The following is an 18,063-nucleotide window of genomic DNA, read 5'->3' on the forward strand; positions in this document are numbered from 1 at the left end:
AAGGTACAGTACACGCCTTCCACTTCGTAACACGACCGTGCGGTCCCTTGTTCAATGCCTTGCTAAAGCCTATGTCGACAACTTCGATCACATTGCCCTCATCTACTTTCTTTGGTTACCTCTTCAAAAACTGAATCAAATTTGTGAGATACAATTTCCCACAAACAAAGCTATGCCTTGTGGCTCCACACACAAATGACCTGGTTGATCTTTCAGAGACCTTATTCTCTCCCCAGTGACTCTTTTGCTCCTCATGTATTTATCAAGGATAAGTTTCTCCAGCAATTTCTGTTTTTGTTTCAGGAAAGTGAAATTGAGGTACAAGAACAGCCATGATCTCACTTGGCATGATCTTAAATGGCAAGGCTCGCTCAAAAGGCCGACGAGGGGACGAATGACAGAACAAGTCCCTTTTTCATTGTTATTCTGTGAACCTGGCTTTTAACACTGCACCAACTGCATTCTGGCCCGAGGACAACATAACGCATGCGCGTGCCCGGAACAATAAAGTTTGGTTTTGTTGCCTTGTTGTTCTGTTTGTGTGAGAGCGCGAGAGCTGAGCGATGGCGGCGGCAGTTGGAGCGTCTCGTAAGAAAGACGGAGGCCCGAACATCAGGTTTCTGGAGGCTTCGGAAACCGTCGCGCAGTTCGACGGCCTGAGGTTGTGGCTGGGCAAAAACTACAAGAAAGTGAGTGTTCGAGGACGCGAGCCGGAGAGACTGAGCCGTCTTCCCCTGGGTGTCTCAGCTGCAAATGGCGGCTGAGGCCTTCTGCTTTTGAAGGGTCAATTATTGTGCAGTGTGAGGCGTGAGAGAGACACGGAGGAGGATTTCTCCCATTTTTAGTTTATTAAATGTCTCAAAGATCGTTTATAAAATTTCCCTGCTGGAGGCCACCATCTCGTAAAGCTGTGGTCCAAAGAGTTTTTGGTTGCTTTGTGTTGAGGAGGAGGTTGGGGGGCCGGCGATGCTCCATTCAAGGCGGGGGAATGAGCCTCCTATAAACATATTTGTAATTTCTGAGGGCGAGATTTTCTACATAGAGGGAAGATCCTTTTTTTTTCCTAAGTTGCAGATCATCAGGGAGTTCAATTTTATTGTCTGAACTTCGTGTTATATTTTCTAATCACTTGTAAAAGTTCACACATAAAGATAGATTCTCAAAGTTGGAGTGAACTCTGGTTCAGAGAACTGTGGGAAGCTGGCTTCTCCAGTCACTTTTTGCTAACTTGATGTTGAAAGTTATTTGTTGTATTCAGTCCGAGAGAAGTTCGCAACAGAAAGAAAGAACGGATCGATCTGTTCGACCAGCATCAGACAGTGTAGAGTGCCGTTTGTAAAGCGGAAACAGATGGTTCCATGCTCCTTGATTGGATAACTGGACGTGGAGTTCGAGAGTGTGGTACTGGAAAAATACAGCGGGTTAGGCAGCATCCGAGGAACAGGAGAATCAACGTTTCGGGCCCTTCAGCAGGTTTCCTGAAGGGATTATGCCTGAAACGTCTATTCAGCGTCTGCAGTTCTCGCTTTCTTCTAACTGTAGGTGGAGCAATAGATATCACACCTTTGTGTGATATTTGTGTTTCCTGTTCTGGTTTAGTTTAATGAAGCGTATATAGGAAATATAAAGTATTATCGACAGGTATTTGGGATTAAATGGCAATGCTTTGAATGCAGTATCTTGGGGATTTTTGTTATACTTTTTGATTATTGTTAGTGTTTGCAAATTTAGATGTGAAAGCAGTGAGTGGTCAAGTTTTTTCCCCTTGTGGAGAAATCTTTGCTGAAAGAGATTACTGACCAAATCAAATCCAGTTGTGTTTTTGTTTGGAATAATTACAATATTCAATGTAAGGTAATTAACCAAAATTTAAAAGTTTCACTTTTGCAGTGTTTTCAAAATATTTTGAAATGCATACAGATTAGCATTGACATGACGGTGGAAGTTTACCTGGCTGGACAAAATAAATTAGTTCAATTTTTAAAATAAAAAATTCTGAAAATTTGGCACTTTACACTTGGATAAAGGCTTACCCACTTGTCTATCACGAATTTAGCAACTGGTATAAAGCATAAATGAAACAGTCAATTGTTGCTTGACTTGACTGAGAGACGACTGGTTTTACCACGCACGTTTGATCACATTGTAGTCAGAGCGATTATAGCACATGCTGCTGTGCTACCTATTTTTGGGTGAGTTGTGGAGTAGTTAATGGAAGTCACACCTTTTGCCATGTCACAAGTTCATAGCAAACAATAAGGAGCTCTGCTATGCCTCTTGACAAAAATTTAATTTGAGTGTTGGCTTTGACTGTAATTTTTGGTCATGTTCAGCATAATAGCCAAATACTATGATAAAAGTTCAAATCAAAAATAGTGTTGGAGAATCTCAACTGCTCAGGAGTATCTGTGGTGTGAGAAAGAGTTAACGTTTCAAGTTTAGTTAATTTTATGGAACACAGTTAAACAGAAGAATTGCCTTGGACTCTGTTCAAGCTGTTTTTCTCTACCTGAAATGCTACTTGAACTCCTGAGTTTCTCCAGCACTTTGTCACATCCAGTATGCTGTCTTAACACTGCAGTGGCTGCTTCTGTCATTTAGACAAAGGCATTGCAAGCTGACTTTCACGAAAAAAGAAATGCCGGTTTAATCGGCGCATCTAGGCTTTTTCAGAAAAACTTAGTTAAGTATTATGCTTACCTTGATGAAAATTGCACTTGGCAAACCACAAATTGGGATCTGTGTGCATTTTTTAAAAAAAATAGCAATTTGAACATCCTGCAGCTGATCTGTGACAAATACTTTTAAATTTGCTGCATGGGCTTCCTCTGGGTGCTCCAATTTCCTTCCACAATCCAAACATGTGCAGGTCAGCTAAATTGCCCATAGTGTTAGTCAGGAGTAAATGGAGGGGAATGGCTCTGGATGGGTTGCTGTTCAGAGGGTCAGTGTGGAATTGTTTGGCCAGAGGGCCTATTTCCATATGTAACGAATCTCATCCGAAAATGAGGGCTGTGTGGCAATGTGCGAGTTAATTGAACAAATAATTCAGGTTCATAAACAGAAATATCTGGAGAAATTCAGCAAGTCTAGTAGCGTCTGAGGAGAGAAAGCAGAATTCATGTTTTGTGTTCAGTGACCCTCCTTCAGAACTGATGGTAACTAGGAAAGGTAGTATGCATGCTGAAAATGGAGGTAGAAAGGAGAGGAGATGCTGTTTTCAAGAAGTCAGTGATAGATGGAGGTGGAGGCAGAGCCCAAAAGTTCTGATACTGTTGGGCAGATAAAAGGATAGCTCATGATAAGTTGGGAGAAAGAAGACCTCTTTATAGGCATCTTAAGTTAGTGAAAGTGGGGCTGTGCTCAAAGCAGCCTAAGTAATGACCGAGCTTGAGGTGGAGGGGTGGATGAAAATCATCTCAGCAATGTTGAAGCCTTAAAATTTTTGAACTTGATATTGAGTCATGAAAGTTGTAAGGACCCCAGGCAGAAAGTAAGATGCTGTTCTTTCATCTTGTGCTGTGCCTAGCTGGAGTACTGCAGCAGGTCTGAGACCAAAATATTGGCCAGGCAGGATAGTAGTCTGTTGAAGTTGCAGGCAACTTCAAGTTCCGGATCATTTTTCTGCAAAGAATGTAGGTATTTAATACAGTGGTTGCTCAGTCTTTGTTTTGTCTCCCTACTGTTAAGGAGATCATATTGTGAGCAGTGAATATAGTAGTCCAGACTGAGTGAGTGAATTACTGATACACCTGTATCTGAATCCTTGGACAGTGAGGAGAAGGGGAGGGATACTGGCAGGTGTTGCACCTTCTGTAATTGCATGTGAGGTATTGCAAGTGGAGTGGACTCGTGCTTCCAAGAGGGAGCAATCCCTGTGAAACACGAATGAGAAAGGGGAAGACAATGGTTCACTGGTGATGGCATTCTACCAGAGCTGGTGGAAATGGTAGTTTTTTTTAATCCTTTTGGATGTGGATCCTGGGGAAAAGGAGCACCAGGGAACCCAATTAATATTGTGAGAGGGACAAGAAGCCTGTGGGCAGTTCTGCAGGAAATAGGCTGGACATAGCTAAAGGCCCAGTCAGGTAATCCTCAGTTGAGGAAACAGGTGGCTATTTCTCAGGCCCTATTGTGAAAGGTACCAGTATTAGAACAGATGAAACAGAAAAACGAGGAGACTGGAATGGAATCTTTGCAGGAAGCTAGGTGTGAGGATGTTTAGTCCAGGTAACTAGGAGTTGGTGGGTTTATTACGGAGGCCAGACCTGTTATGTTTCTCCAGCAGTTTCTGGTTTTTGTTTCAGATTTATAGCATATGCAATTCTTTGGTTTATTTAAGTAGTGCAGGTCACAAGACTGAATCCAGAGAGCAGGAATTCACCCCTCTCTTGACCGTTTGACAACTTGGATTTAGGAGCTCCAAATACAAAAACAGCGTTCAGTGAAAGTTGTCATGTAGCTGCTTGGTAGTTGTCATAATCCTCTCATTCAATGTCATATAATAAAGAAGGTAATTTCCAGCTCGTTTGTACTAGATTTGGCAGATGTATGACTCTAATTCCATACTTGTCCCTTCTGGCCACTAAGAATAGGTAATAAATCTCAGTCCTGTAGTGACAATCGTATGTTGTGGTAATGTCACTGGACTGGTAATGCAGCACTTCAGACCAATGTTCTGGGGACTGTGTTCAAAGCCCACCATAGCTGGTGGTAGAATTTGAATTTGGTAAAAAGTCTGAAATACAAGCCTCGTCTATTGGTAACAATGTGACCTTTTTTGATTGTGGTTAAAAACCCAGAGAAGGTAGTGAATGTCTGCCAGAGGTTGTGGTGGAAGTGAAGATGATTTTGCCATTGAAGAAACATTCAGACAGGTAAGTGGATGGGATGGATGGGGACCAAACACAAGCAAATGGGACTAGTTTAAATTGCGAAACCTGGGCAAGTTGGGCCGAAGGGCACGTTTCCATGCAGTACGTCTCTGTGACTCTGTGTCTCCTGTCCATCTCCAATGTAACCTCTCTTCTAATCTTGTCTTCCTGTCCCCCCCCCCCCCCCCCCCAGTCGAAGCAAAACGCTTAGAGACACTGTATAGTTTTACCTCCTTCATTTGTATTCCGGGCCCTGGAGGGAAAGAGAACAATTGCCATGTTCACAGAGACATGAGTTCCCTGTCTTCTCTGGAAGAGCAGTTTCTCAATGAACTACATAGCCATTTTACAGGGAGGTGCATCCAATTAAGGCAACGTACATATTAATTGGGTGACCGTTACAATCAGTGAGCATCAACAACAAAGACTAAGCCATCTGGTGTTACACAATAAATGTTCTTAACCTTGTTAACTGGCTTCACGTAATGAATACTTTTCACCTGTTTGGGGCGGCACGGTGGCTCAGTGTTGGTACTGCTGCCTCACAGCGCTATGGACCCGGGTTCGATTCTAGCCTCTGGCAACTGTCTGTGTGGAGTTTGCACATTCTCCCCATGTCTGCGTGAGTTTCCTCCGGGTGCTTCGGTTTCTTCCCACAGTCCAAAGGTGTGCAAGTCAGGTGGATTCATGATGCTAAATTGCCTATAGTGTTAGATATATTGGTCAGAGGGAAATGAGTCTGGGTTAGTTAATCTTCAGAGGGTCGATGTGGACTGGTTGGGCCAAAGGGTCTGTTACCACACTGTAGGAAATCTAATTAATCTAAACTGACGTTACATACTGAATACTACCGAATCTTGTTAAATAATTCTACACAATGAATGCTTTTCTACCTTGTTAACCCATTACCCTTGCCTCTTGCACCCGATTATTAACTGCAAGCTCTTATCTGATCTGAGTCATGCTCAGCTGAACCTCTTGTTTCACAAAACTCAAAGCTTAACTCTTTCCATACCTTACACACTTTCTCAATCTTATGCCACAACTGATAAAGGCAAGTGTCCTCCTTAGCTTTATTACCTATCCTATTAACTTGTTCTTCCATATTCAGGAATTTGTGGAAAATCACCTAAGTTCCCTCTGTGTTTCTTTGGTGTTCAGCCATTCATGAAGTACTCCTTAATCTTGTTAGTCTTTCCAAAATGCATCACCTTACACTTACCAGGGTTGAATTCCATCTGCCACTGATCTGCCCACTTCACCAAAATGTTAATATCCTCCTGTAACACAAGACCTTCTTCCTCAATTCTCTGATTAAACTTCATGTCATCCGCAAGCCTTTTAATCTCTTTTTTAGACTGTTTTCTCCCCTCCCTCCCACGTTTCTACCTCCACCTTCTGTTTTCTACAGGAAAACCAATTTTGGATCCACGAGACAAAATAAATTGCTGGAAAAGCTCACCAGTTCTGTCAGCATCTGCGGAGAGAAATTAGAGTTCATACTCCAGGTCCAGTGCTCCTTCCTCTGTTCCAGTTGAACTGAAATGTTAACTCTGCTTTCTTGCTAGAGGTGCTGTCAGACCTGCTGAGCTTTTCCAGCAATTTCTGTTTTCGTTTCTGATTCACAGCATCTGCAGTTCTTTCGATTTGTTTGGATCTAAGTTACCCTGGATACCATGTGCTTTTGACCTTCTTTCAGTCTCCCAGTAGGACTTTGACACAGGTTTTGTTGAAATCCATTATGAACTCCATCAACTGCATGATTCACATCTACACATCTGGTTTTAGCCTCAAAAGATGGCATCATGATTTCCCTCTGACAAAGCCATCCTGACTATCCCTGATGAAATCTTGCCTCACTAACTGGAGATTAGTTCTGTCCTTCAGAACTTTCTCAGTAGTTATTTGCTTTAGTTGTATTGGAGCTTAGTTGGACTGCTTCTGGAATGTTACTTGCAGCTTTGATCACCTTAACTCTGGAAAGATGATAATGTCATAGACCAAGTACAATGAATTTTGGACTTATTCCTAGGATGGAGTCTGTCTTATGAGGAACGATTGGATAAACTGGGTCTGTGTATTCTCTGAGCTTTGAAGAATCAGAAATGGTCTCAATGAACCCAGTAAAATACTTTCAAGGCATAGACAGAATAGATGCAGGAATATGTTCCTCCCTATTGGGAAGTCAGAAAAAACCCACGATTTAAAAGGAAGAATGCCACTTAGGTTTGACAAGTTTTTTTTATTGCCCAGAGGCTAGTAAATCTTTGCAATTCGTTACCAGAGAGGCAACTGAAGCTCAGGTTTTTAATTTTTCTGTTTCAAGGCAGAGATTGGCAATCCAAAATCTATCAATGGCATGTAGGGTTTTTGAGTAAAAGACATTGAAAAGTGAGATCAACTGTGATTTTTTTGAATGATCTACTCTTATTCCAGTGTTCCTGTGGATGCACAGGGCATTGTTCTTTGCAGGTAATAACGTACATATATTGAGCTTGTTTCAACTCATCAAATTATATCGCTTTATTTTGTTTATTCTCTCGGGACAGTGCTCTCTCTTCAGAGTCAAATTGCCCGCTTCAAAATTTTAAATGAAGCTTGGCAGTTAACAGTCAATCATCAGCAATTCAGTGCATTTTCCAGGGCAACGGCTTGACCAAGGCATTAACTTGTAGACCAACTGGCACTCTTGTGCAGTGTAACTGTTCATTTGAACTGTGAACTGATGTTCTTAGGAATAGTGCTCGTGATTGTAACATGAAAGGTTGAGACAAAATATCCTTTTTCTGCAATATTCAATTTTTCGACTCTCAAATGCTCAGTTGTAATGTGTATGAATGTCAAAGGGATGCTGCTAAGGTCCTTTCTTGTTGGCACTTGTATGGTTCAAATGTAACTTGCCACTTAACCCACCTAAACTCAAAACATGAAAATATTACAAGATGTCAGTTCTACATGCTTGTATGCTACTTCAAAGATATGGAAGCAGCACGATCACTGCCTCAACTGAAGAAGCTGTACCTCTGTGCCTTTGTACCTAAGATGGAGCTGTAAGAGGTGACTTATAAACTTTTCATTTGAGTACATGTGATAATAAAGCTAATTCAATTCAATATGTCTCTGACGAAGCTCCACACCATCCTTACTTGGAACTGTATTGGTGTTTGACTATTGTTGGCTCAGAATTGTATAGATTTTTCCCTAATGGTATATGGAGTAAACACATTGCACTTGTTTAAAAAAACACCATTTTCTTTGGGGAAGTTATGGATACTTGGTAAATGTATAAACATTGATACACAATTAAATCTTAAATAAATAATAACCAAAATTTAACAAAAGAAAAATACTGAGGGGGGGGAAAAAAATCAAAACTCAACTAACTACTAATCTAACCTACGACTAACCAGAGTGTATAATTAAGTCTCTTACATTACTCAAATAAGAGAAAGGAAAAAAAAAATGGATAACACAGAAATTGGGTACTGAGATACCTGCTCGGAATGTACTAACATCAAATGTAACAAAACCCGTAGTCGTGCGGGATTCCTCTCCCGAGGGGCCCCGACCAGCCAGGTTCGCTATCTCAATTAAATAAAAGCGCTTGTTGTGTTGGCCGAAATATCTGTATTTATATAATTCAAGAAGGGCTGCCATATTTTATGGAATAATTCGGTCTTTCGGTTCACCATATTTGTTAAGGAAGTCAAGGGGAATACATTCCATAATTAATCTGTGCCAATTTGAAAGTCCAGGGGGGCCTTCAGCCACCCAGTTTACCAAAATATTTTTCCTTGCACAGAAAGAGAGAAGAGAAAACAATCTCTTCCTGTGCCTATCCAGAGAGGGTAAGTTCGAAAAGCCCAAAATCAGGGTCCACTCTGATTTCCGTTCCTCAGATTTCTGTCAGAACATTTGCTACTTTAGTCCAATATCTATGGATCTTATGACAGGCCCATAGGCAATGTACAAGAGTGCCCACCTCTATTTTACATTTGGGACACATTGGGGATGCTCCTGCCTTAAATTTTGCCAATTGATCCGGTGCTATATGGGCCCGATGAGGTATCTTCAACTGGATAGCCTGAGTTCTGTTGCAGATGTTGATTCTTCTGGCGTTTTCCCAAATATCATTCCACGTTTCTATACAGATTTCCAGTCCCAAATCTTGATTCCATGTGTTAAGCAGATTGTCCATATCTCCCGATACTTCGTCATGTAGTAAATGATAAATAGTACTGACGGAAGATATCCCCATTGGCCGTAGCACTCTACGTTCTCTGTCTGATTTATAAAGACTATCTAATAGCGTAATTGTCTTCTGTATGTAATCTCGAATTTGGAAGTATCGAAAGAAGGGGTTTCCATTCGGTAATCCAAATTTCTGACGCAGCTGTTCAAAAGACATCAGGACCCCTTCTTTTAATAGATCCCCTAAACAAGACATACCCCTGGATCTCCAGAGTTTAAAAGTGGCATCTGTAAACCCCGGTTGAAATCCCCATGCTCCCACTATCGGAGCATAGGGGGATGTTTTATGTGAGTTGCCCTCATTTTGCCGCATTATATTCCAAGCTTTAATTGTGTTTAGTATGATAGGGTTTTTACAGTGATCCATGATGATTTTCCTCTTGTCTGAAAATAAAAGGTTAATAAGTGGACATTTTACTTGAGAAGCCTCGATGTCCAGCCAGATTGATTGGGTCTTGTCTGATCCACAATCAGCTATGGAACTTATGTGATATTTCCTGAAATCTGGGAAATCAAATCCTCCCCTTGCCTGTGGAAGCTGTAGCTTATTCAGCTTGTATGATTCCAGATAAAGGAACCCAACCAGCCATATAATTTATGTAGTGCCAGCCTCGGCAGCATCACTGGAAGCATTCTCAAAGGCTATAGGAGACAGGGCAGGACATTCATCTTGATTAGTGCTATTCGACCAAGCCAGGAAATTGGAAGGTCTCCCCATCTTTGGAGGTCCTGCCTTATCCTCTGTAGTAAATGCACAAAGTTAGCCTTTTATAACTGACCAAATACTGGATTAATAAAAATACCTAAATATAAAAAACCCTCCAGGGACCACCGAAAGGGAAAGTGGGATCTGCCCGCTAAGTGGGGTATCCCAGCAAAGCCACCCATTGGCATAGCCTCCGATTTTGAGAAATTAATTTTATAGCCTGAAAATGCACAAAATGTATTAATAATGTGGATTAAGTGAGGCACGGACATCAAGAGGATTACTGAGGAATAGGAGAACATCATCTGCATAAAGGGTAATTTTATGTTTACCTGTACCAATCCTCGGCCATTATATTAGGGTCAGCCTGTATATCTTCTGCTAGTGGCTCAATTATTAGCATAAATAGCACTGCTGAGAGAGGACATCCCTGACAGCAGCCCCTATCCACACTGAAGCTACCCGAGCCTGATCCATTGGTAATCACAACTGCTTTGGGATCACGATAGTCTTGAGACCCATTTGGAAAACACCTGTCCAACGCCAAACCTTTCCAATGTGTAAAACAAATATGACCATTCAACCCTATCGAATGCCTTTTCCGCATCTAATGAGACTACTACTCCTGGTATCTTTCCCTGATGGCAGGTCTGAATCATATTCAAAACCCTTCTAACATTATTGGATGATCTGTGGCCCTTAATAAACCCCGTCTGATCCTCCTTTATGATATGTGGCAATACCCTTTCTGTCTCCATGCTAACGTTTTCGAGAGGATTTTAAAATCTACGTTTCGCAAGGATATTGGTCTGTATGACGTGCAACCTTCTGGGTCCTTTCCTTTTTTTAAGGATAAGAGAGATATCTGCCTCTTTCAGCGAAGGCTGGAGACAGCCCTGACTATATGAATAGTTATACATGTCCATAAGTGGACCAGCCAATATTCCTGTGAATTCTTTATAGAATTCAGCTTGAAAGCCATCTGGGCCAGGTGCCTTACCGCTCTGAAGTTGCCTGATTGCGTCAAGTATTTCTTGGATTGTTCGGGGAACATTCAAGACTGACACCTGTTCCGGAGTTAGGTCCGGAAAGGAATAAGTTTTTAAAAAAAAATGATTGCAGCCTCCTCGTCCTGTCTTCATAATCCTGCGATTTATATAAATCAGAATAAAATTTTCTAAAGATTGCATTAATCCTTTTATGATCATGACTCCAAATACCCGTACTTTCCTTGATAGACGTGATAGTTTGAGGGGCCTTCTTTTTCTTTGCAAGAAATGCAAAATGTCTACCAAGTTTATTGCCAAATTCATATAACCTTTGTTTTGCAAATAATATTTTCCTCTTAGCCGTTTGGGTAAGCGTGGTGTTTAGAGCTGTCCTAAGGGCCGTAATCCTTTGCAATTTGTCAGCGTATGCTGTTTCAGCTGCTTTTAAGCAAGCTTCAAGCAGACGCTGTTGTTCTCCCTTTAATTTTTTCTGGGTCGCTGAGTATGAGATGATCAAACCTCACGCGTAAGCTTTGGTCTCCCACATCATTGATGGATTGCTAGCCGTACCTAAATTAATTTCTAAAAAATTTGAAATTCTTGAGAGGAGTACCTTACAAATTTACTATCTTTCATCAGGAAGGGGCCGGTACGCCAATGCCGGGGGGATGTCTCATTGTTCCTCGCCTTGATTTCCATATATACAGCAGCGTGATCGGAATTTGCTATACTGCCTATTTTACAGGGTGATATGGAATTTAAAAAGATTGAGGGGCCAAAAAACATAGGTTTTGGTATGGCATTTATGTGGATAGGAGTAAAAAGAAAAATCTCTGCCCTGTAGATGAAGACATCTCCATATATCTACTAGTCCTAATTCTTTGTTCAAGACCATCAATTGTCTAGATCTGGGAGATACTCCTGCAGTACCCTTGGGAATCCTATCTGTTTCCGGATCCATAATACAATTACAGGTGGAGATTTTAATTGTATGACTAGCACCAAGAGCCATCAATTTTGAGAAGGCTTCCGTTACAAATTTAAAAGGATGTGCCGGGGGGGCAATACAAATTTAAAATCCCATATTCCTCTCCATTTACAAGGGCTTTAATCAGAATATATCGTCCAGATTTGTCTTTTATCTGATTTAGGATTTTGAAAGGGAAATTCTTCCGAATAAGAATAATAACTCCCCTGCTTTTTGAGCTAAAAGAAGAAGGAAAGGCCTGACCAAATCCACACTGTTGGAATTTCAAGTGTTCTTTATCCAATAAGTGTGTCTCCTGTAGGAGAGCTATATCGACCCTTTCTTTCTTGGAGGTGCGATAATATTTTCTTCCTTTTGACTGGTGCATTACACCCCTTGACATTCCACGTGCACCACTTAATCGACTGATCAACCATAATTGTCTAGGCAAATCCGGATTATCTGCTACACCTGTGTGCTTGTTTTGTGTTTCATGCATAAATACCCTCCAAGTCCCTTTTTGTGTTGGAGCTTTTTTCAGTTTTTCTCCACTTATAAACGAGTCTGTTCTTTTGTTCTCCTTTCAAAATTAACAACGTTAAATTTTCTGACATTATACTGAGAATGCTGGGTAATCAAAGATGGAGGATGGGAAAAATTTCTGGCTGTAAGAGCTGCTTTTATTGAGGTATTTTAGGTGCTGGAGGTGATTTCCTCGAATTCCAGGAGCAGCTATTACTGTTTTATATGCTGTTGCATTGTTTTGGAACTTTGGAAACAAAAGTCAAAACAACAGCAGTTTTAAAAGGGAGAAGAGTAGACAAAAGGAAGCACATGGTGAGAACAGTGCAGTAGAGAGAGAGAACCTGCACAGTTACTGCCTTTGCTGTTTTTGAATTCATGTGTCGCTGGACATCGGGGTGCATCTGTGAACATTTAACAAACAGTGAATTTCACAACTAATCTTGGAGGAATTGTTGGGTGAAGTTCACAGCACAGAATCAGGTAAGTTAATTGTTGTTTTAAGTCTGTCCAATAGAAAGGCTGCAGTAGTGGGTATAATGGATTCTTTCTTGATTATATGTTTTTGGAGAGAAGTCTCTTGATTAAACTTAAAATATAAGCCATAGCTCTGAATTTAAGCAGTTGCAGTAGAGGAATAAGACGGTGTTATTTTCTGGGTCTGTAGATTGTGAAGGAGCAAAAATGGCCTTTGCAGTGATATGTACTACTTGTCAGATGTGGGAGTTTAAAGAGAGTTGAAGGGTTACTGGGGATTATAGCTGCCATAAATGCTGTTGGATGCGAATCTTATCAGATTGAGTGGATCGGTTGGAGAGACAAATAGAAGCGATGAGGAATTTGCAACAGCAAGACTATGTGATGGATGGCAGTTATAGGAAGGGGGGGATGTCTCAGATACAGTCACATAGATGGGTGACCTCCAGGAAGGCAAAGAGAGGTAGGCAGTTGGGGCAGGAGTCTTTTGTGGATATACCCATTTCAAACAGGTATGCTGTTTTGGAAAATATAGGGAGTGATGGGTTCTCAGGAACGTCGCACACACAGCCAAGTTTCTGGTATTGAGATGCTCTAATGCTTGAGGAGTACGTCTGTGTTAGGGGATTCTGTAGTCTGAGGTACAGTCAAACGTTTCTGTGGCCAGCAGAGAAAAAGCAGAATGTGTTGTTTCCCTGATGCCAGGATGTCTCAGAGGGTGCAGAATGTTCTCACGAGGGAGAGGGGCCAGCAAGAGGTCATTATCCACATTGGAACCAATGATATTGGAAGGGAAAAGGTTGAGATTTTGAAGGGAGATTAGAGAGTTCGGCAGAAATTTAAAAAGGAGGTCCTCAAGGGTCGTAATGTCTGGATTACTCCCAGTGCTACGAGCTAGTGAGGGCAGGAATAGGAGGATAGAGCAGATGAATGCATGGCTGAGGAGCTGGTGTATGGGAGAAGGATTCACGATTTTGGAATCTCTTTTGGGGTAGAAGTGACCTGTACAGGAAGGACGGATTGCACCTAAATTTGAAGTGGACTTATATACTGGCAGGGAAATTTGCTAGGACTGCTTGGGAGGATTTAAACTAGTAAGGCGGGGGTGTGGGACCCAGGGAGATAGTGAGGAAAGAGATCGATCCGAGATGGATACAGCTGAGAACAGAAGTGAGTCAAACAGTCAGGGCAGGCAGGGACAAGGTCGGACTAATAAAACTGCATTTATTTCAATGCAAGGGGCCTAAGAGGGAAGACAGATGAACTCTGGGCATGGTTAGGAACATGGGACTGGGATATCATGGCAATTACAGAAACATGGCTCAGGGATGGGCAGGACTGGAAGCTTCGTGTTCCAGGATACAAATGCTACAGGAAGGGTAGAAAGGGAGGCAAGAGAGGAGGGGGAGTGGCCTTTTTGATAAGGGATCGCATTACAGCTCTGCTGAGGGAGAATATTCCTGGAAGTACATCCGGGGAAGTTATTTGGGTGCAACTGAGAAATAAGAAAGGGATGATCACCTTTTTGGGATTGTATTATAGACCCCCTAATAGTCAGACGGAAATTGAGAAAGAAACTTGTCAGGAGATCTCAGCTATCTGTAAAAATAGTAGGATAGTTATGGTAGGGGATTTTAACTTTCCAAACATCGACTGGGACTGCCACTGTGTTAAAGATTTAGATGGAGAGGAATTTGTGAAATGTGTATAAGAAAATTTTCTGATTCAGTATGTGGATGTACCTACTAGAGAAGGTGCAAAACTTGATCGAATCTTGGAAAATAAGGCAGGGTAGGTGACTGAGGTGTCAGTGGGGGAGCATTTTGGGGCCAGTGACCATAATTCTATTTGTTTTAAAATAGTGATGGAAAAGGAAAGACCAGATCTAAAAGTTGAAGTTCTAAATTGGAGAAAGGCCAATTTTGACGGTATTAGGCAATAACTTTCAAAAGCTGATTGGGGGCAGATGTTCGCAGGTAAAGGGACGGCTGGAAAATGGGAAGCCTTCAGAAATGAGATAACAAGAACCCAGAGAAAGTACATTCCTGTCAGGGTGAAAGGGAAGGCTGATAGGTTTAGGGAATGCTGGATGACTAAAGAAATTGAGGGTTTGGTTAAGAAAAAGAAAGAAGCATATGCCAGGTATAGACAGGATAGATCGAGTGAATCCTTAGAAGAGTACAAAGGAAGTCGGAGTATACTTAAGAGGGAAATCAGGAGGGCAAAATGGGGACATGAGATAGCTTTGGCAAATAGAATTAAGGAGAATCCAAAGGGTTTTTACAAAGGTATTAAGGGCAAAAGGGTCACTAGGGAGAGAATAGGGCCCCTTTGTGTGGAGCCACAGAACATTGGGGAGATACTAAATGAATATTTTGCATCAATATTTATTGTGGAAAAGGATATGGAAGCTGTCGACTGTAGGGAAATAGATGGTGACATCTTGCAAAATGTCCATATTACAGAGGAGGAAGTGCTGGATGTCTTGAAACGGTTAAAGGTGGATAAATCCCCAGGACCTGATCAGGTGTACCCGAGAACTCTATGGGAAGCTAGAGAAGTGATTGCTGGGCCTCTTGCTGAGATATTTGTATCATTGATAGTCACAGGTGAGGTGCCGGAAGCCTGTCGGTTGGCAAACGTGGTGCCACTATTTAAGAAGGGTGGTAAAGACAAGCCAGGGAACTATAGACCGGTTATCCTGACCTCTGTGGTGGACAAGTTGTTGGAGGGAATCCTGAGGGACAGGATGTACATGTATTTGTAAAGGCAAGGCCTGATTAGGATAGTCAGCATGGCTTTGTGCATGGGAAGTCATGTCTCACAAAACTTGATTGAGTTTTTTGATGAAGTAACAAAGAAGATTGAAGACAGAGCAGTAGATGTGATCTCTATGGACTTCAGTAAGGCGTTCAACAAGGTTCCCCATGGGAGACTGGTTAGCAAGGTTAGATCTCAGGGAACAAAGGGAGAACTAGCCATTTGGATACAGAACTGGCTCAAAGGTAGAAGACACAGGGTGGTGGTGGCGGGTTGTTTTTCAGATTGGAGGCCTGTGACCAATGGAGTGTGGGATTCTGGATTAGAGGTGCTGGAAAAGCACAGCAGTTTAGGCAGCATCCAAGGAGCAGTAAAATCGAGCAGTAAAAGCCCTTCCTCAGGAATACAGGCAGAGTGCCTGAAGGGTGGAGAGATAAGTGAGAGGAGGGTGGGGTGGGGAGAAAGTAGCATAGAGTACAATAGGTGAATGGGGGTGGGGATGAAGGTGATAGGTCAGGGAGGAGGGTGGAGTGGATAGGTGGAAAAGAAGATAGGCAGGGAGGACAAGTCATGGGGACAGTGCTGAGCTGGAAGTCTGGAACTGGGGTGAGGTGGGGAAAGGGGAAATGAGGAAACTATTGAAGTCGAGATTGATGCCCTGGGGTTGAAGTGTTCAGAGGTGGAAGGTGAGGCGTTCTTCCTCCAGGCGTCTGGTGGTGAGGGAGCGGTGGTGAAGGAGGCCCAGGACCTCCATGTCCTCGGCAGAATGGGAGGGGGAGTTGAAATGTTGGGCCACAGGGTGGTGTGGTTGATTGGTGTGTATGTCGCAGAGATGTTTTTGGATGAGCAGGGGATCTTGGTGTCCATGTACACAGATTCTGAAAGTTGCCACCCAGGTAAATAGTGCTGTGAAGAAGGCATATGGTGTACTGGCTTTTATTGGTAGAGGAATTGAGCTCCGGAGTCCTGAGGTCACGTTGCAGTTGTATAAGACTCTGGTGCGGCCGCATCTGGAGTATTGTGTGCAGTTTTGGTTGCCATACTATAGGAAGGATGTGGAAACACTGGAACGGGTGCAGAGGAGGTTTACCAGGATGTTGCCTGGTATGCTAGGAAGATCGGATGAGGAAAGGCTGAGGCACTTGGGGATGTTTTCATTGGAGGAAAGAAGGTTTAGGGGTGACTTGATAGTGGTGTACAAGATGATTAGGGGTTTAGATAGGGTTGACCATGAGAACCTTTTTCTACGTATGGAGTCAGCTATTACGAGGGGGCATAGCTTTAAATTAACGGGTGCTAGGTATAGGACAGATGTTAGGTCAGTGAGTCATGAGTTCATGGAATGCCCTGCCAGTAGCAGTGGTGGACTCTCCCTCTTTATGGGCATTTAAACGGGCATTGGATAGGCATATGGAGGCGCAACATCGAGGGCCAAAGGGCCTGTACTGCGCTGTATTGTTCTATGTTCTATGTTCCTTAAAGCGCTCTGCAAGGAGGTGTCCAGTCTGCCCAATGTAGAGGAGACTGCAACGGATACAATAAATGATATTGGTGAATGTGCAGGTAAAACTTTGGATGTGGAAGGCTCCTTTAGGGCCTTGCCACAAGGATCGGTGCTGGGTCCTCTACTTTTTGTCATTTACATAAATGATTTGGATGCGAGCATAAGAGGTACAGTTAGTAAGTTTGCAGATGACACCAAAATTGGAGGTGTCGTGGACAGTGAAGAAGGTTACCTCAGACTACAACAGGATCTGGACCAGATGGGCCAATGGGCTGAGAATTGGCAGATGGAGTTGAATTCAGATAAATGCGAGGTGCTGCATTTTGGAAAGAAAATCTTAGCAGGACTTGTACACTTAATGGTAAGGTTCTAGGCAGTGTTGCTGAACCAAGAGACTTTGTAGTGCAGGTTCATAGCTCCTTGAAAGTGGAGTCTCAAGTAGATAGGATAGTGAAGAAGGCATTTGGTCTGCTTTCCTTTATTGGTCAGAGTATTGAGTGCAGGAGTTAGAAGGTCATGTTGCAGCTGTACAGGACATTGTTGGAATATAGTGTGCAATTCTGGTCTCCTTCCTATCGGAGAGATGTTTTGAATCTTGGAAGGGTTCAGAAAAGATTTACAAGGATGTTGCCAGGATTGGAGAATCTATGCTCCAGGGAGAGGCCGAACAGGCTGGGGCTGTTTTCCCTGGAGCGTCGGAGGCTGAGGGATGACCTTTACAGAGGTTTACAAAATTACGAGGGGCATGGATAGAATAAATAGACAAAGTCTTTTCCCTGGGGTGGGGGAGTCCAGAACGAGAGGACATAGGTTTAGGGTGAGAGGGGAAAGATATAAAGGAGACCTATGGAGCAACTTTTTCACGCAGAGGGTGGCACGTGTATGGAATGAGCTGCCAGACGATGTGGTGGAGGCTGGTACAATTGCAACATTAAAGAGGCATTTGGATGTGTATATGAAAAGGAAGGGTTGGAGGGATATGGGCCAGGTGCAGGCAGGTGGGACGAGATTGG

The 18,063-nt window shown here is 42.5% G+C and overlaps 1 protein-coding gene across 3 annotated transcripts in view; it reads left to right on the top strand.

Moving 5' to 3' along the window:
- The first annotated feature begins 522 nt into the window (after positions 1-522).
- smarcc1a (SWI/SNF related BAF chromatin remodeling complex subunit C1a) overlaps positions 523-18,063 on the top strand; it is a 221,871-nt gene continuing 204,330 nt past the window's right edge. For 2 of the 3 annotated variants that reach the window (XM_072570120.1, XM_072570121.1), the window contains exon 1: positions 523-689. In XM_072570120.1, the coding sequence (XP_072426221.1) occupies positions 564-689 (126 nt within the window). In that variant the 5' untranslated portion in view covers positions 523-563. The remainder of the gene's footprint in view (positions 690-18,063) is intronic. The other variant, XM_072570122.1, reaches the window with a different exon arrangement.

The sequence above is a fragment of the Chiloscyllium punctatum genome, chromosome 5 (assembly GCF_047496795.1).
Source record: "Chiloscyllium punctatum isolate Juve2018m chromosome 5, sChiPun1.3, whole genome shotgun sequence".
Classification (NCBI taxonomy): Eukaryota; Metazoa; Chordata; class Chondrichthyes; order Orectolobiformes; family Hemiscylliidae; genus Chiloscyllium; species Chiloscyllium punctatum.